General features: G+C 45.4%; 1 protein-coding gene across 4 annotated transcripts in view; it reads right to left on the minus strand.

Moving 5' to 3' along the window:
• Window positions 1-17,977: 17,977 nt before the first annotated feature.
• The window catches only part of LOC139263407 (protein SIX6OS1-like), a 198,743-nt gene continuing 196,504 nt past the window's right edge, over window positions 17,978-20,216 (minus strand). For all 4 annotated transcript variants that reach the window (XM_070879466.1, XM_070879464.1, XM_070879462.1 and 1 more), the window contains 2 exons: window positions 19,204-19,264; window positions 17,978-18,838 (listed from right to left, as the gene is read on the minus strand). In XM_070879466.1, coding sequence (XP_070735567.1) covers window positions 18,681-18,838; window positions 19,204-19,264 — 219 coding nt within the window. In that variant the 3' untranslated portion in view covers window positions 17,978-18,680. The remainder of the gene's footprint in view (window positions 18,839-19,203; window positions 19,265-20,216) is intronic.

Genomic DNA, 20,216 nt, shown 5'->3' on the forward strand with positions numbered 1-20,216 from the left:
ATAACTCCACAAGACTGTATATCTTAAGCTCAAACTGTTTATTGTAACACCAGAGTGAGGAGGCAGCATAGTAGACTGCCTTTTATATCTGCTTGCCCAGGTTGTGCAGGTGACCCTTGGGTCTCCCACAGGTGGCAAGTCTTCCACATTGGTAATGTTTACATACATAACATAATTTCCCCCTCCCCCTCCAAAGTCTTAGATACAAGTTATTTACAAGTTGGGGTGATCCGGGGCTTTGCGTTCCCGGGTTGATCGCCTGAGTTGAAGTCCTGGCATGGGTGAGTCGGTCAGATCATTGCTGCACTGCGCTGTGGCTGGTCTGATCGGGCTGTCGGGCATGGTGGGTTCAGCCTCGTGGTTGACCGCGAGGTCGATTGCTGGTTGGGTGTGTCTGGGTGGAACATTGATGGTAAAGTCCTCTTCAAACTGTTCTTGGTTGTCAGTGAACCGTAGTTTGGTCTGATCCAAGTGCTTTCTGCACGTTTGTCCATTCAAAAGTTTGAAAACAAACACTGTATTCCTCTCCTTGGCTAACACGGTGTCAGCAACCCATTTGGGACCATGACCGTAATTAGGAACAAACACAGTCATTAACCTCAATGTCACGCGATACAGCCGTGCGAACGTGGTACGCGTTATGCAGGTGACGCCGGGTTGCTACATGATCATCAAGATCCGGGTGGACTAAGGAGAGCCTGGTTTTGAGTGCTCTCTTCATTAGCAATTCTGCAGGGGGAACCCCGGAAAGCGAGTGGGGTAGCGTGCAGTAGCTGAGCAGAATCCGAGATAACTGGGTCTGCAGGGAACCGTCCATCATGCGTTTCAAGCTCTGCTTGATGGTTTGGACTGCCCGTTCCGCTTGACCATTGGATGCGGGCTTAAACGGCGCAGACCTGACATGCTTGATGGTATTGCGGGTCATGAACTCGTTGAATTCCGAGCTGGTGAAACATGGTCCATTGTCACTTACAAGGACGACGGGCAAACCATAGGTGGCGAATATGGCCCGGAGGCTTTCAATGGTGGCAGTAGACGTACATGATATATTCAATTTATTTAGAGTAAGCGTCCACTGCTACTAGGAACATCTTTCCTAGAAAGGGGCCAGCAAAATCTACGTGGACCCTAGACCATGGTTTGGAGAGCCATGACCACAGACACAGTAGGGCCTCCCTTGGTGCATTGCTCAACTGTGAGCAAGTGTTACATTGGTGTACGCATGACTCCAATTCTGAGTCAATGCCGGGCCACCAAATGTGCGACCTGGCGATAGCCTTCATGATGACTATGCCTGTGTGGGTATTGTGAAGGTGGCATCTAAATTAAAACGTAAGACCTCAAAAGTAGTAATCTCAGGATTGCTACCAGTGCCACGTGCTAGTCAGAGTAGGAATCGCAGGATAGCTCAGATGAATACGTGGCTTGAGCAGTGGTGCAGCAGGGAGGGATTCAAATTCCTGGGGCATTGGAACCAGTTCTGGGGGAGGTGGGACCAGTACAAACCGGACGGTCTGCACCTGGGCAGGACCGGAACCAATGTCCTAGGGGGAGTGTTTGCTCGTGCTGTTGGGGAGGAATTAAACTAATATGGCAGGGGGATGGGAACCAATGCAGGGAGACACATGGAAACAAAAAGGAGACAAAAGCAAAAGACAGAAAGGAGATGAGTAAAAGTGGAGGGCAGAGAAACCCAAGGCAAAAAACAAAAAGGGCCACTGAATATAAAGGGGCTGCAGGAGGGGTCAAAACTAAAAATCATGGTTTAAAAACTAGTATTAAAACACTCTACCTAAACGCACGCAGCATTCGAAATAAAGTAAATGAGTTGACGGCACAAATCATTACAAATGGGTATGATTTGGTGGCCATTACAAAAACGTGGTTGCAGGGTGAACAGGACTGGGAATTAAACATACAGGAATATCTGACGATTCGGAAAGATAGACAAGAAGGGAAAGGAGGTGGGGTAGCTCTGTTAATAAAGGATGATATCAGGGCAGTTGTGAGAGACGATATTGGCTCTAATGAACAAAATGTTGAATCATTGTGGGTGGAGATTAGAGATAGTAAGGGGAAAAAGTCACTGGTGGATGTAGTTTATAGGCCCCCAAATAATAGCTTCACGGTGGGGAGGGCAATAATCAAGGGAATAATGGAGGCATGTGAAAAAGGAACGGCAGTAATCATGGGGGATTTTAACCTACATATCGATTGGTCAAATCAAATCGCACGGGGTAGCCTGGAGGAGGAATTCATAGAATGCATACAGGATTGTTTCTTAGAACAGTATGTTACAGAACCTACAAGGGAGCAAGCTATCTTAGATCTGGTCCTGTGTAATGAGACAGGAATAATAAACGATCTCCTAAAAGATCCTCTCGGAAGTAGACTGGAAACACAGACTAAACGGTGGCACAATTGAGGAACAGTGGAGGACTTTTAAGGAGCTCTTTCAAAGTGCTCAACAAAAATATATTCCAGTGAAAAAGAAGGGCGGTAAGAGAAGGGATAACCAGCCGTGGATAACCAAGGAAATAAAGGAGAGTATCAAATTAAAAACGAATGCGTATAAGATGGCCAAGGTTAGTGGGAAAATAGAAGATTGGGAAAATTGTAAACGACAGCAAAGAATGACTAAGAAAGTAATAAAGAAAGGAAAGATAGATTACGAAGGTAAACTTGCGCAAAACATAAAAATGGATAGTAAAAGCTTTTACAGATATATAAAACGGAAAAGAGTGACTAAAGTAAATGTTGGTCCCTTCGAAGATGAGAAGAGGGATTTAATAATGGGAAATGTGGAAATGGCTGAGACCTTAAACAATTATTTTGCTTCTGTCTTCACAGTGGAAGACACAAAAACCATGCCAAAAATTGCTGGTCACAGGAATGTGGAAAGGGAGCACCTTGAGACAATCACTATCACTAGGGAGGTAGTGCTGGACAGGCTAATGGGACTCAAGGTAGACAAGTTCCCTGGTCCTGATGAAATGCATCCCAGGGTATTAAAAGAGATGGCGGAAGTTATAGCAGATGCATTCGTTATAATCTACCAAAATTCTCTGGACTCTGGGGAGGTACCAGCGGATTGGAAAGCAGCTAATGTAATGCCTCTGTTTAAAAAAGGGGGCAGGCAAAAGGCAGGTAACTATAGGCCGGTTAGTTTAACATCTGTAGTGGGGAAAATGCTTGAAACTATCATTAAGGAAGAAATAGCGGGACATCTAGATAGGAATAGTGCAATCAAGCAGACGCAGCATAGATTCATGAAGGGGAAATCATGTTTAACTAATTTGCTGGAATTCTTTGAGGATATAACGAGCATGGTGGATAGAGGTGTACCGATGGATGTGGTGTATTTAGATTTTCAAAAGGCATGCGATAAGATGCCACACAAAAGGTTACTGCAGAAGATAAAGGTATGCGGAGTCAGAGGAAATGTATTAGCACGGATAGAGAATTGGCTGGCGAACAGAAAGCAGAGAGTTGGGATAAATGGCTCCTTTTCGGGTTGGAAATCGGTGGTTAGTGGTGTGCCACATGGATTGGTGCTGGGACCATAACTGTTTACAATATACATAGATGACCTGGAAGAGGGGACAGAGTGTAGTGTAACAACATTTGCAGATGACACAAAGATTAGTGGGAAAGCGGGTTGTGTAGAGGACATAGAAAGGCTGCAAAGTGATTTAGATAGGTTAAGCGAATGGGCTAAGGTTTGGCAGATGGAATACAATGCCGGAAAGTGTGAGGTCATCCACCTTGGAAAAAAAAACAGTAAAAGGGAATATTATTTGAATGGGGAGAAATTACAACATGCTGCGGTGCAGAGGGACCTGGGGGTCCTTGTGCATGAATCCCAAAAAGTTAGTTTGCAGGTGCAGCAGGTAATAAGGAAGGCGAATGGAATGTTGGCCTTCATTGCGAGAGGGATGGAGTACAAAAGCAGGGAGGTCCTGCTGCAACTGTATAGGGTATTGGTGAGGCCGCACCTGGAGTACTGCGTGCAGTTTTGGTCACCTTACTTAAGGAAGGATATACTAGGAGAGGGTACAGAGACGATTCACTAGGCTGATTCCGGAGATGAGGGGGTTACCTTATGATGATAGATTGAGTAGACTGGGTCTTTACTCGTTGGAGTTCAGTAGGATGAGGGGTAATCTTATAGAAACATTTAAAATAATGAAAGGGATAGACAAGATAGAGGCAGAGAGGTTGTTTCCACTGGTCGGGGAGACTAGAACTAGGGGGCACAGCCTCAAAATATGGGGGAGCCAATTTAAAACAGAGTTGAGAAGGAATTTCTTCTCCCAGAGGGTTGTGAATCTGTGGAATTCTCTGCCCAAGGAAGCAGTTGAGGCTAGCTCATTGAATGTATTCAAGTCACAGATAGATAGATTTTTAACCAATAAGGGAATTAAGGGTTACGGGGAGCGAGCGGGTAAGTGGAGCTGAGTCCACGGCCAGATCAGCCATGATCTTGTTGAATGGCGGAACAGGCTCGAGGGGCTAGATGGCCTACTCCTGTTCCTAATTCTTATGTATGTTCTTATGTAAACGTTTCCCTGCCTTTTTTTTGACAAAACTAAATGATTCTTCCATAGGAGACAGTCCAAATGGATGGACATTTCATCCTCGCGTTGGTGGAATGGCTTAATTTCGTCTTGCATTTCCCCTGGAACCGCTGACCAGCTCCCATTGAGGACGCAGCTTTTAACTAGTGATAGCAAAGGATCCTGGCTAGTCCAGGTCCTGATCTGGCGAGCAGTGATGGGTGACCCCTCGCTCTCAAAAGCATCCATTACAAGCAGCAAGTCTACGGGTTGCGCCATTTCCACCCCGATGGTGGGCAATGGCAGTTAACTGAGGGCATCCGCACAGTTCTCAGTGCCTGGTCTGTGGCGGATTACATAATCATATGCAGATAACATTAATGCCCATCTTTGGATGCGGTACGAAGCATTGGTATTAATACCTTTGCTTTCTGAGAACAGTGAAATTAGCGGCTTGTGGCCGTTTTGAGCTCGAACCGAGTCCAAATAGGTATTGGTGCATTTTCTTAACCCGTAAACGCATGCTAATGCTTTTTTCTCAACCATACTGTAGGCTCTTTCAGCCTTGGATAAGCTTCTGGACGCATATGCAACCGGTTGAAGTTTGCCTGACACACTTGCTTGCTGTAACACACAACCGACCCCGTATGATGACGCATCACAAGCTAGTACTAAACGTTTACATAGAAACATAGAAACATAGAACATAGAAATTTGGCCCTTCGAGCCTGCACCGCCATTCAATGAGTTCATGGCTGAACATGCAACTTCAGTACCCCATTCCTGCTTTCTCGCCATACTCCTTGATCCCCCTAGTAGTAAGGACTACATCTAACTCCTTCTTGAATATATTTAGTGAATTGGCCTCAACAACTTTCTGTGGAAGAGAATTCCACAGGTTCACCACTCTCTGGGTGAAGAAGATTCTCCTCATCTCAGTCCTAAGTGGCTTACTCCTTATCCTTAGGCTGTGACCCCTGGTTCTGGACTTCCCCAACATTGGGAACATTCTTCCTGCATCTAAACTGTCAAACCCGGCAGAATTTTAAACGTTTCTATGAGATCCCCTCTCATTCTTCTGAACTCCAGTGAATACAAGCCCATTTGATCCAGTCTTTCTTGATATATCAGTCCCGCCATCCCGGGAATCAGTCTGGTGAACCTTCGCTGCACTCCCTCAATAGCAAGAATGTCCTTCCTCAAGTTAGGAGACCAAAACTGTACACAATACTCCGGATGTGGCCTCACCAAGGCCCTGTACAACTGTAGCAACACCTCCCTGCCCCTGTACTCAAATCCCCTCGCTATGGATGCCAAATTGCCATTTGCTTTCTTAACCGCCTGCTGTACCTGCATGCCAACCTTCAATGACTGATGTACCATGACACCCAGGTCTCTTTGCACCTCCCCTTTTCCTAATCGGTCACCATTCAGATAATAGTCTGTCTCTCTGTTTTTACCACCAGAGTGGATAATCTCACATTTATCCACATTATACTTCATCTGCCATGCATTTGCCCACTCACCTAACCTATCCAAGTCACTCTGCAGCCTCATAGCATCCTCCTCGCAGCTCACACTGCCACCCAACTTAGTGTCATCCGCAAATTTGGAGATATTACATTTAATCCCCTCGTCTAAATCATTAATGTACAATGTAAACAGCGGGGCCCCAGCACAGAACCTTGCGGTACCCCACTAGTCACTGCCTGCCATTCTAAAAAATACCCATTTACTCCTACTCTTTGCTTCCTGTCTGACAACCAGTTCTCAATCCATGTCAGTACACTACCCCCAATCCCATATGCTTTAACTTTGCACATTAATCTCTTGTGTGGGACCTTGTCGAAAGCCTTCTGAAAGTCCAAATATACCACATCAACTGGTTCTCCCTTGTCCACTCTAATGGAAACATCCTCAAAAAATTCCAGAAGATTTGTCAAGCATGATTTCCCTTTCACAAATCCATGCTGACTTGGACCTATCATGTCACCTCTTTCCAAATGCGCTGCTATGACATCCTTAATAATTGATTCCATCATTTTACCCACTACTGATGTCAGGCTGACCGGTCTATAATTCCCCATCTTCTCTCTTCCTCCCCTTTTAAAAAGTGGGGTTACATTGGCTACCCTCCACTCGATAGGAACTGATCCAGACTCTATGGAATGTAGGAAAATGAATGTCATTGCATCCGCTATTTCCAAGGCCACCTCCTTAAGTACTCTGGGATGCAGTCCATCAGGCCCTGGGGATTTATCGGCCTTCAATCCCATCAATTTCCCCAACACAATTTCCCGACTAATAAGGATTTCCCTCAGTTCTTCCTTCTTACTAGACCCTCTGACCCCTTTTATATCCGGAAGGTTGTTTGTGTCCTCCTTAGTGAATACCGAACCAAAGTACTTGTTCAATTGGTCTGCCATTTCTTTGTTCCCCGTTATGACTTCCCCTGATTCTGACTGCAGGGGACCTACATTTGTCTTTACTAACCTTTTTCTCTTTACATATCTATAGAAACTTTTGCAGTCCGTCTTAATGTTCCCTGCAAGCTTCCTCTCGTACTCTATTTTCCCTTTGGGCCATGGACCATGGGCCATGGGCCATACAATACAAGTAACTTGTTAGAGCATAGCAGATTTCTGGCCTTGTCAAAGGCTGTCTCTTGAGACTTACCCCAAACCTAGTTGTCACCCATGCGTTGCAATAAATGCAATGGTTCCAGCAAAGTGCTCAACCCCGGTAGAAAGTTAACAAAATAGTTGAGGAGTCCCAGGAACAAACGCAACTCCGTCACATTCTGTGGTCTGGGTGCATTCTTGATTGCCTCTGTCTTGGAGTCCATGGGTCTGATGCCGTCCGCCGCAATCTTTCTCCCCAGAAATTTGACCTATGGCACCAGGAATGCACACTTGGAGCGTTTCAGCCTGAGTCCCACTCTGTGCAGTCGCTTGAGAACCTCTTCCAGGTTGTGCAAGTGTACGGTGGTGTTGCGGCCAGTGATCAAGATGTTGTCTTGAAACACCACGGTGCGCAGAACCGATTTCAGCAGACTCTCCATGTTCCTCTGGAAGATGGCCGCAGCCGAGTGAATCCCAAAGGGGCATCTGTGGTACATGAACAGTCCTCTGTGCGTGTTGATGCACATCAATTTTTTTGAAGGTTGAGCTAGCTCCTGTGTCATATAATCAGAGGTTAGATCTAGCTTGGTGAACGACATCCCCCCTGCCAGTGTTGCAAACAGGTCATCCACTTTGGGTAGTGGGTACTGATCCTGTAGCGAGACTCGGTTGATCGTTACCTTGTAGTCCCCACAGATTCTGACCGTCCCATCACTTTTCAACACCGGAACAATCGGACTGGCCCACTCGTTGAACTCAACTGGTGATATGATCCCCTCTCGTTGAAATCTGTCCAGCTTGATCTCGACTTTCTCTCGCACATATATGGAACCGCTCGGGCCTTGTGATGAACAGGTTGTGCATCTGCACTAGATGAATCTACACTTTGGCGCCTGTGAAGTTGCCGATGCCTGGCTCGAATAATGACGGGAATTTGTTTAGCACTTGAGCGCATGAGGTGTCATCCACTGAAGATAGTGCTTTGATGTCGTCCCAGTTCCATCGGATCTTTCCTAGTCAACTTCTGCTGAACAGCGTTGGGCTATCACCTGGTATAATCCATAGTGGTAAATCATGCACAGCTCCATCGTACGATACCGTCACTGCCGCGCTGCCAATGTCTGGTATGAGCTCTTTGGTGTAAGTGTGCAGCTTGGTGTGGATCGGGCTTAGTGGGAGATGCCATCAGTCCCACCGAGTGGGGACACCACATCGGTGGAGGAGCCTGAATTTAAGGGATTTGAGGAGCCTGAGGCTCCTGGCCCCAGTGGCCTACAGCTGGAGGGGAAGCTCGGAAGCCAGCTCCTCGGAGGGTGAGTTAGCCCAAGAAGCCCACTGGGAGACAGGTAGACATGGACCTGGACTTGCCCGCTCACAGAGAGAGAAATGGGCTCAACAAGCGATAGTGGAGTCCCAGAGGGCATGGCGCATGCCATGGTTGGTGTGACAGCAGCAATCACATCACAGGCCCAAGCCACGCAAGTACTTTGTGATGTGATGCTGTCAGTAATTGCTGGCATGAACTTTCAGACTGCTGCGTTTCAGGCTCAGTGTGCTCTGAGTCAGTCTCAATGTGATGCCATGCAATCACTGACTGCTGCCATCATCACTGTGATTCCCACAGTCCAACTGTGTAGAGTAGGCCTGCAAATTGTGCTCATACATCATGCTCTGGATGCGGACGCTCTGCCCTGTGTGAGTGGCAGTGGGCCCTTGGAAATGGAAGATGCTGTCCTTCCTCAAGATGACAGCATTCCGGCTCCCACCACTGCCATTCCGCCTTTGCACCTGCTGCGGTCTACACCCGAGCCACCCCAGACTACCCGCCGCCAATGCTGAAGTGATGGAGTCCGCAGCCAGGCCTCCCAGGCCCAGAACTGGTCCAGAGCATCCTGCTAGGCCATCTGTTCTATCTGCCCCACACACAAAGCAGCCATCAAGTAGCCTTGCTGTAGGCACTGAGGCCACATTGAAGTGGAGCACTAGGCGTGGGAGGGGGGAAAAGGCGAGGAGTGGGAACTCTCAGGCTAAGTCTGACTGAGGACTTTGCCCACCATGGCCAGATGTACTCATCTTGTAAATAATGGATGTAAATATGTCATTGCATTGTTTGACGCAACCTATTGGTTGTACTGTGTGTGCCTAAGGTGCCACATGGATGCTGCTGTGGGATGACTAATGGAACTTCCCTTTGTCCATGCATTTTTCAGTTCATTGTGGTTGATGGTGTTTCTACAGGACGTTGTGTTGTTGTTTTGTTGCTTGCTGGGTAGGGCTTTGGTTGTGGATTTGCAGCCACTATGTTGGTGTTGTGAATAAAATGTTACTTTGACCGTTTTGCATTGGTGTCTTGAGTATGATTGTGGGCTTTAATGGAAATGTGGCATTATTGTGGCACATAGTTAGCATTAGCTACATCCCTCATCTTCCTCCATTCAAGAGACCCGATGTATAATGCCGGCTCTCGCACCGGCAGCATTGCCACGTTGCCTCTACCATGGATGGTGCTCCTCCTGGTGTGCCTGGCCATTCGGGGCCTCACCAGGCTCTGTTCCTCGTTCTCCTCCTCCCACTGTGAGGCTGCCTGTAGGATATGGGGCATATCTCTCTCAGCACTTCCTCTGGGAAGCGCATCCTTCTCACACACTGCTCCTCAGAAAGGTGGAGGCATGAGCATTGCTGTCTGTAACCTTGTGGTGAGTGAGGCTTCCTGTCCAGACATCCGCAGTCTCTCCTCATTCGTGGCCTTGCATGGCCAACAGCCCTTCTATCTTCCCGCCTAACCAGAGCATGGAGTAGGCGACGACAACGAACTAGTAATTCACCCATTAAATTATTTCACTCAAGCTGTCAGAATATTCTTCTGAAGTAAAGTCAGGGGTTCACGCAGCGTCCTGAGTGAAAGCGTGCCGCTCAATGTGCTCTTCGGTTTATGCTCCTCTTCCCTCTCTTTCAGTACACTGCAAATAGCACCTATCGATCATGGGACCGCCTGGTTTTTCAGACGTGACTTGGAGCGGATATTAAATGTGCTGTTTCCATCTAATTTAGCGACTGGGGTGCTAGTGGGGCGTTGCATGACAATTGACGTCATGATCATGAGCTAGGTGATAATGTTTTGTGCCACTGCAAAACCAGCAGCAAATTTCCCGGCAGGGCACTAGAAGCTGGCCGCCCAGGCAGTAAGCGTTTCGAGAACCATTACCACCCCTTCGGCACACTAACAGAGGCACAATCCAACTGAATTTTCAGCCCCTGATGTCCTTTGGTTTGGCAACCACCAGTAGTCCTTTTGTTTGTTGTTTGTTGTGAAGAAGCCTGTACTTGTGCTAATTCATCTGGTTTTGGTCACTGCCATAAATAGAGAAAATTACTATGTGTGCGAGTACAGCATTAAAACAGTACCATCTTACACAGCAAGGAGTAGCAGCTGTGAATGCAGATTTGGCTGGCTACTGTATAAAGTTTGTCCACAAACCACATTTGCTTTTCATTTCATGACCTGCTCATTTTTAGCATGTTGCTGTGTCTTGTGCAACAGATTTTTCAGAAATGATTACCATTAAGCTGTTCATCATTGCTGTCTTCAAACATGTGAACAGAATGAGAAGCATATTTTGTGATACTTGTGAAAACACTACAATGGAATGCAGCCTCCCGCCCGCTGTAATCCCCACAGTTTGGTTTCATTTGTGTTTAGCTGCCGTGACTATTCAAAACGCATGGGGCTAGAACCTCCACTTTTTTTGCATGCTTAATACCCACTTAACGCCCATTTTACCGCTGAAATGACATGTAACGCCCAGATATCGCCCATTTTGGCACAAAATAGAAACTGACGGGCTTTTTTAGGAGACTTATCAGCAAGCGTTATTTTCCCAATGGGTTTAATGCTGAGAAAAAATATTACTGCCCGCCCACTTTTTTGGGCGGAATCAGCAGGATGGGCGAATTCAACGCCCATAATATCGCCCGGCGTTACTTTCCGCACGGAATTAACACCGAGATTCAATATTAACGCCCAACCACTGTTTTTTGTCGTAAAGAGCCTATTTACTCAAACTAGCGGCCATGGAGATCGTCCATCATCAATCTCACCACCTCGCACACATATCGGCCACAATATCGCTCGCTCAAACAACCGTCCACAAAAAGTGGAACTAACTGGGACGAACGCCAGCGGTGTGGCTAGCATTTGTTAAATCCTACTCTTACGTGAGGAGCTGATATTGGAAAGATTTGCCTGAAAGAGCGCTGATGTGAGTGCCAACGCTGTCACACTGCTGTGTGTGTGCAGCTCAGACATCAATGGTGCCCATCAACTTGGTGCCAGTTAAAGTTTACGTTGATTGATGTTAAATTGAATTTAACCATTTCATGGTAAGGAATCATCAGTGTGTAACGGTCCAGCTACCTGAGACAATACGCAACAAGGTTATGTTCAATAATGAAAGTTTAATACCAACATTGGTCTGAAATCATAAGTATCACAGTCAAAAATACCCAACCCCCGCCCACACCCAACTTTTTCCACCATTGACATAAATCACATGTTCAACATATCCACCAATACAGAGTACAAAGGCAAAGCAGGAGCGTGGTCCCCAGCCCACATACATTGCAACAAATTGCATACACCCAGATGGAGATATAACACAGCCATCACCTGCGCACATGCACCTCACTTTCCTTCCCCGCTCTCCTTCTTCTCCCCACCTCTACCCCTTCCCCTCCTTGCTCCACGGCGCCTGGCCGAGGAGCTCCTCAGGCCGTGCCTCATTGGGGGGGGATGAAGGCAGATTCATTGGTTGCACAAGAACTGGAGAGGAGGGTGCCGAGGGGTCAACATTCTCTGATGCAGAAGCAGGATCTTGGTCCTTGCTCTCATGTGTTGTTCGCAGTAGTGGTGCGGAACCTAGGAGTGGCGTGCCGCACTTGGGGACTACTGGGAGGCCTGTGGCAGCAGTGTTCCTGGCTATTGCATCCAGCGAATCCGCCATCTGCGTAATGAACTTGGTCATAGTGGCCAGGTGTCGGGATATGCCCCCCAATGCTTCGATGAGCTGGTCATCAACGTCTTCAATCCTCCTGGACAACTGTACCATCTCTCCGCTGTCATGTCGCGCTCATGGAACAGACCTGCCACGTCCATGAGGCCTCCACGCCATCCTGGGGACAAATGGGGTGCCTTTTGGAGAGGTGCTTGGGGCCGGCACTTCCAGACTGGAGGCGGGAATGACCGGAGTACCACTAGATGGCCTTAGGGTGGAATGGCCTCTGCAGCGTGGTAATGCAGGTTCTTCGAAGTCTGCACTCTCATCCGTCGAGAACAGTCCCAGCGGATTGACGGGAAACAATTGGTGCTCCTGAGCACCAGATGTAGTAGGATCATCCGCCGACTCCTGCCCCGCAACCCCGCCTTCTGGCCTCTGTGACCTTGCCTGGGACCGCGCTGCTGGCTGAGCTTCAAGACACAAATGAGGTTATTAGAGGAGAAGGGGATGCTAGGGTGACAAGGTGAGTCCAGCACTACACACAGCATATGCACAACAAAAGCACCGCTGCTCTCAAAATCATCGCAGACATCACATTTCATGACCATCAACACATTGTGCATTGCAATGATTTTCATTAGGACAGCATTATTTCTATGACACTTTTAGAAGTCATCTATCATATATGATTGTTCGGATATGAGTTGGTGTGGCATCTATTGACTTTACATCATGCAATGGTGTAAGCTTTACTCACGTGGCATCACTTCAGGGTCTGTAGATGCGTCCGTGGCTGTCCGGGGGTGATTCCCCATGAGCGCGAGCACTCGCTCCTCCATTTCAGTAATGTCGCTAGAGACTGGTGGCCCCCCACCCGTTCGCCTCTGCACGGACCTCATCGTCGATAGCTTCTTCTGTAAAAGGTGACAGGACGACATGACATGAGATCATTGCGTGATATCATTGCTAGGTACTGTCACAGAGACTGATACAATACATAACCAACAGATGTAATCATGATTATTATGATTATTATAATTCTTTACCTAAAGACGTACACCTTGATCGCAGGCTTTGAGTAAAACATTCCCGGTAAAAGTGCAACACCTCACATCTGATGATAGTCACTCATGACTGTTACAAATCAAATTATATAAATACATAAGTACTTGTAAATCAATGTAATACTTACTTTTGCGGATCCCACAAGGTCGTTCCATCGTTTGCGGCATTGGTTGCCCTCACGTACCTCGTTGGTTGCCGACAAGACCACCTCTGCTATCTCGGTCCATATCCTCTGGTAGGCCTTTGGGGTGGGCTTCCCACGCCCTCCCTGTGTCAAATCACCCCAGCGTAACTCGACCTCCTGCAGGAGGGAGGCATTTGCCTCGTTCGAGAACCTCCTGGCTCTTTTGTGGCCTACAATGTACTCCTCTCCTACCTCACTGCTTTCTCCAGCATCAGTCTCCACAGCGTGCTGTGATGCATCCTCCTCTTCCATTATAGGGCAAATTCTGTCAAATATGTGACTAGTAACAGCTAATTTTTGTTTGCCTACTTGCTGTGAAGGTCTAAAGTCTCCCTCCTTCCTCCCAAAGTAGCCACACCACACCCAGCCACACCTTCAGTCCCTCTGAGCTCCCTCTCGCTCTGTCTCCTCTTTTGTGCATGTCATGGTGACCCTTGACCTCCTGAATCGTGGGAATCGAGCGTTGCCATGCCGTTGCTAAGGACAAACACATTTTACGACAGAAGGTCAAAAAAATTTAACACTACTGTCCATTTGATATCGCTTGCGATAATGCCCATTTTCAAAAATGTAAACTAAGTGTTTTGAGAATGGGCAAGAAGCCGGCGATCTGAAAACCCTTTTTTACAAAAAATGGAGGTTCTAGCCCATAAAGTCTTTTAATGAACCTTTTAGATAAACTGGAGTATGACAGCAAAAACCCAGCCTTTAAAAACACTTGCAGATACTCAAGAATCAAAATGAATTTAACCGTTAAAACTAGAATTTATAATCAAATTTCTTGGGCCATTGTATGAAACACAAGAGCAACTGAAATGATCTCCTTCCTTAGAACATAAGAACATAAGAATTAGTAACAGGAGTAGGCCATCTAGCCCTTCGAGCCTGTTCCGCCATTTAATAAGATCATGGCTGATCTGGTCGTGGACTCAGCTCCACTTACCCGCCCTCTCCCCGTAACCCTTAATTCCCTTATTGGTTAAAAATCTATCAATCTTTGACTTGAAAACATTCAATGAGCTAGCCTCAACTGCTTCCTTGGGCAGAGAATTCCACAGATTCACAACCCTCTGGGAGAAGAAATTCTTTCTCAACTCGGTTTTAAATTAGCTCCTCCATATTTTGAGGCTGTGCCCCCTAGTTCTAGTCTCCCCTACCAATGGAAACAACCTCTCTGCCTCTATCTTGTCTATCCCTTTCATGATTTTAAATGTTTCTATAAGATCACCCCTCATCCTTCTGAACTCCAAGAAGTAAAGACCCAGTCTACTCAATCTATCATCATAAGGTAACCCCATCATTTCTGGAATCAGCCTAGTGAATCGTCTCTGTACCCCTTCCAAAGCTAGTATATCCTTCCTTAAGTAAGGTGACCAAAACTGCACGCAGTACTCCAGGTGCGGCCTTACCAATACCCTATACAGTTGCAGCAAGACCTCCCTGCTTTTGTACTCCATCCCTCTCGCAATGAAGGCCAACATTCCATTTGCCTTCCTGATTACCTGCTGCACCTGCAAACTAACCTTTTGGGATTCATGCACAAGGACCCCCAGGTCCCTCTGCACCACAGCATGTTGTAATTTCTCCCCATTCAAATAATATTCCCTTTTACTGTTTTTTTTCCCAAGGTGGATGACCTCACACTTTCCGACATTGTATTCCATCTGCCAAACCTTAGCCCATTCGCTTAACCTATCCAAATCTCCTTGCAGCCTCTCTGAGTCCTTTACACAACCCGCTTTCCCACTAATCTTAGTGTCATCTGCAAATTTTGTTGCATTACACTCTGTCCCCTCTTCTAGGTCATCTATGTATATTGTAAACAGTTGTGGTCCCAGCACTGATCCCTGTGGCACACCACTAACCACTGATTTCCAACCGGAAAAGGATCCATTCATCCCGACTCTCTGCTTTCTGTTCGCCAGCCAATTCTCTATCCATGCGAATACATTTCCCCTGACTCCGCGTACCTTTATCTTCTGCAGTAACCTTTTGTGTGGCACCTTATCAAATGCCTTTTGGAAATCTAAATACACCACATCCATCGGTACACCTCTATCCACCATGCTCGTTATATCCTCAAAGAATTCCAGTAAGTTAGTTAATCATGATTTCTCTTTCATGAATCCATGCTGCGTCTGCTTGATTGCACTATTCCTATCTAGATGACCCGCTATTTCTTCCTTAATGATAGTTTCAAGCATTTTCCCCACTACAGATGTTAAACTAACCGGCCTATAGTTACCTGCCTTTTGCCTGCCCCCTTTTTTAAACAGAGGCGTTACATTAGCTGCTTTCCAATCCGCTGGTACTTCCCCAGAGTCCAGAGAATTTTGGTAGATTATAACGAATGCATCTGCTATAACTTCCGCCATCTCTTTTAATACCCTGGGATGCATTTCATCAGGACCAGAGGACTTGTCTACCTTGAGTCCCATTAGCCTGTCCAGCACTACCCCCCTAGTGATAGTGATTGTCTCAAGGTCCTCCCTTCCCACATTCCTGTGGCCTGCAAATTTTGGCATGGTTTTTGTGTCTTCCACTGTGAAAACGGAAGCAAAATAATTGTTTAAGGTCTCAGCCATTTCCACATTTCCCATTATTAAATCCCCCTTTTCATCTTCTAAGGGACCAACATTTACTTTAGTCACTCTTTTCCGTTTTATATATCTGTAAAAGCTTTTACTATCTGTTTTTATGTTTTGCGCAAGTTTACCTTCGTAAGATATCTTCCCTTTCTTTATTGCTTTTTTAGTCATTCTTTGCTGTTGCTTAAAATTTTCCCAATCCTCTAGTTTCCCACTAACCTTGGCCACCTTATACGCATTGGTCTTTGATTTGATACGTTCCTTTATTTCCTTGTTATCCACGGCTGGTTATCCCTTCTCTTGCCACCCTTCTTTTTCACTGGAATATATTTTTGTTGCGCACTATGGAAGAGCTCCTTAAAAGTCCTCCACTGTTCCTCAATTGTGCCACCGTTTAGTCCTTGTTTCCAGTCTACTTTAGCCAACTCTGCCCTCATCCCTTAGATGATGGTATGCAAAGACATATATCCAAATTTGTCGATGACACAAAGATACATTGTAGGCAGTGTAGATGAAAGCCTAAAATTACAAAGAGATTCGATAGATTAAATGATTGGGCAAAACTGTGGCAAATGGATTTCAATGCAGGCAACTGTGAGGTCATCCACTTTGTCCCTAAAACGGATAGATAGAACAGGGTACTTCCTAAATAGTGAAGAGCTAAAGACAGTGGAGGTCCAAAGAGACTTGGGAGTCCAGGTACATAGCTCATTAAAATGTCATGAACAGGTACAGAAATTAATCCAAAAGGCTAATGGAATGCTGGCCTTTATTTCTAGAGGACTAGAATACAAGGATGTAGAAGTTATGCTGCAGCTATACAAAGCCCTAGTTAGACTACAACTGCAGTACTGTGAGCAGTTCTGGGCACCGCACCTTAGGAAGGATATATTGGTCTCGGAGAGAGTGCAGCAGAATGATACCCAGACTCCAAGGATTAATTTATGAGGAGAGATTACACCAATTAGGGTTGTATTCCCGAGAATTGAGAAAGTTATGGGGTAATCTGATCAAAGTTTTCAAGATATTAAGGGGAAAAGATAGGGTAGAGAGAAACTATTCTGCTGGTTGGGGAGTCTTGGACTAGGAGGCACAGTCTAAAAATTAGAATCAGATCTTTCAGGAGTGAAATTTGGAAACACTTCTACACACAAAGGGTAGTAGAAGTTTGGAATTCTGTTCTGCAAGTGACAATTGATGCTAGACCAATTGTTAATTTTAAATCTGAGATTGATAGATTTTTATTAACCAAAGGTATTAATTGATATGGGCCAAAGGCGGGTTTATGGAGTTAGGTCGCAGATCAGCCATGATCTCATTGAATGGCGGAACAGGCTCGAGGGGCTCAATAGCCTACTCCTGTTCCTATGTTGCTCTGCAGACACAATCTGGCTGTCCAAGTCTTGGCTGAACTTAGATATTAGAGCAGAACTGCACTAAGTATAGAATGATGTTAACAGCATGCCCTACTTATGCAAATGACTCCATATATTCAAAAAGGAGTTAGATGAAGTCCTTACTACTAGGGGGATCAAGGGGTATGGCTAGAAAGCAGGAATGGGGTACTGAAGTTGCATGTTCAGCCATGAACTCATTGAATGGCGGTGCAGGCTAGAAGGGCCGAATGGCCTACTCCTGCACCTATTTTCTATGTGTCTATGTTTCTATCTCAGAATATGGGATGAGATCTTTGCCTTGGGTGCACTTATGTCAGAAGACTTGGAATTTTCTCCTTAAATATGGAAACTGGTTATACTGTGCATTGACAATACTTTCACAGTACTCCTTTCAAATCAGAACTATATTTTATATTTGATATTTGTATTATGTACCGTTTTTTTTCAGTCTCTTTGCTTGCCAATCGTGGTGTTTTACAGTATTCAATAAATTCGTGAATTAAATAAACAAATATACATTTCTATTATAAGACTTTTTCAGCTTGGTTGTAAATAAATAGTATCTGCACTAATAAAATCTGAAATTTATTTTCTGTTGCCACTAACAATCTCAACACTGTAGGATATCAAGTGGCATCAATGCCATTTCAAGTAACTGCATAAGAGAATGTTATTATACTTCTGTGGTAACTGTGAAAAAATTGTATTTCCAGAGTTGTTACATTGTCAGTGAATATATTGATACTATTTTCCCAAGGGACACACTGCCTATAAACATGACTTGCAAGAGTATTCCTCTATTTATGCAACAGCATTGCACTTTCACAGAGTAGTATCAAACTGAAACAGCAAGTTATTTTCTGTACAACAGCCGATAACAAATTTGAAATGTTTCTGTTTGTGTAAAGTAACATAAATAACAATTCATGCCAGCTGGATATGCAATAAATACAACTGGTGAAATAAACAGTACAGTACTTTAAACTGAGGCAGCTCCCAAATTTACTAGCAGAATTTCAATATAGCACCCAGTCATTTCTGAGATAAAGTAGAAGCTGCTCAGATGACATAACAGTGACTGCTGAACTGACCTCTGAATTAGCAACAACCATTGCTAAAAACAAAATAACAAGAATTTAAAATCATATTATAATTATTTCAATTAACTGACTAGCCACACAAATGTTATAATGCAGTGTGCAAAGCAGAAAAAAATTATCTATCTATCTATTATTATTAATAATCTGATTCAAAAGCTGTAAAGGATGCCTAGCTTTAAAATAATTTGAAAAGACCAGGTTGGGATGATCTCTGATCCTGTCCAAATGAGAAACCAAAACTGAATTCATCTTTGCTATTTCCAAAATTATTTGGAGGTAGATCAGATTGGAATGAAAATGTGAATGGCTGTTCAGTTGATGGACTCTCTATTCCTGTAAAAATAAAAATAAAATTTTAAAATGCATATTCCAGAACTATAACAATATTTAGACATAAGTGAATTACAAGACAGATACAATCAAAAGACCTCCCAAAATGGGCGGTAAGTGGCAGATGGCCAACGGGCAAAGCGTAATTTTGGGCAGCAGGAGGTTGCTGACCAGGACAGAAGCAACAGGGAATTTGGGAGGGTCTCACATTCCAGAAGGGGGCTAGCCCGGAGTAGGGAAGGCCTAGACTTTCGGTGTGGAACCTGAAGCAGAATGGGGCAGCCATCTGTCATCAGCGTGCAAAAGAGGCAACCTCCTACAGAATGCTAGGATTGTATGCTGGGATTTTCAGGGCTCAGATTACTTACCAATATCTTTCTGTGATGATTGATGATTGTTTGTTATGTTAGTTGAGTATCCCTTTTCAGGCTGAAAAGTGTAACAAAAAAATGAGATTATAATCTCACATAGAATTACATTACAACACGAAACATGCCGTTTGATCTTACCTATCTATGCTGGTGTTTATCCTCCATGCAAGCAGCCATCCTAGTCCCATTTGTGTGCTCTGTTTCCATATCCTTTTAGTCCTTTTTCCTTCAATCACCTATCCAACCTATTCTTAAATGTTGACATGGTCTCTACTTCACTCACCCTGGGAATGCATTTGACAACCTCACAACCCTCTGCGCAAAAAATAAATTCTCTTGCTCTCTGTTCCTAATTCCTTAAATTCTACATTTAGAACATAAGAATTAGGAGCAGGAGTAGGCCATTCGGCCCCTCGTGCCTGCTCCGCCAATCTTACATCGATGACTGCGATTATCGCCTACCGGGTTGTGGGCGAGGCAGCCGGGGTCTGTAGTGGCGTCTCGGCCCGCTGCCAGTTCCATCCTGCTCTCTATAAATGATTTTACCTTGATTGGGTTTCTTAAGACTGCCCAGCAAGGTTCACGCCTAATTAAAAGGAAGCGGGTCTGATGACATCATTTGATGACGCATCATCAGCGGATTTCCTTAAAGGGACCGTGTCCACATTGATTTTGACAGTTTTGCTGTCAGTGTTCTATAGCATTGAGGTGTTGCAAACATAGACAAGCACTGCACAAGGGTACACAGCTGCATCCAGGCTCTCCCATGCTTATAGAGTGAGTCACAACAGGCAGGGAGGTTCTCTTCCCTTCCGATTGGCAGGAGATCAACACAGCCTGGTCGCACATTGCACAGGAGGGCACAAGCAGGGATGTCATCAGGAGGACCTGGCTGCTGTGGCGCAAACCTTTCAATGATATCAGTAGATCACGAAACGTTACTCAAAGCCACACCCAACCTCATCCTGCTGTGCCTCTCATCACATCCCCATCACTCTGCCTTCGCTACC

This window comes from Pristiophorus japonicus, chromosome 4 (genome assembly GCF_044704955.1).
Source record: "Pristiophorus japonicus isolate sPriJap1 chromosome 4, sPriJap1.hap1, whole genome shotgun sequence".
Classification (NCBI taxonomy): domain Eukaryota; kingdom Metazoa; phylum Chordata; class Chondrichthyes; family Pristiophoridae; genus Pristiophorus; species Pristiophorus japonicus.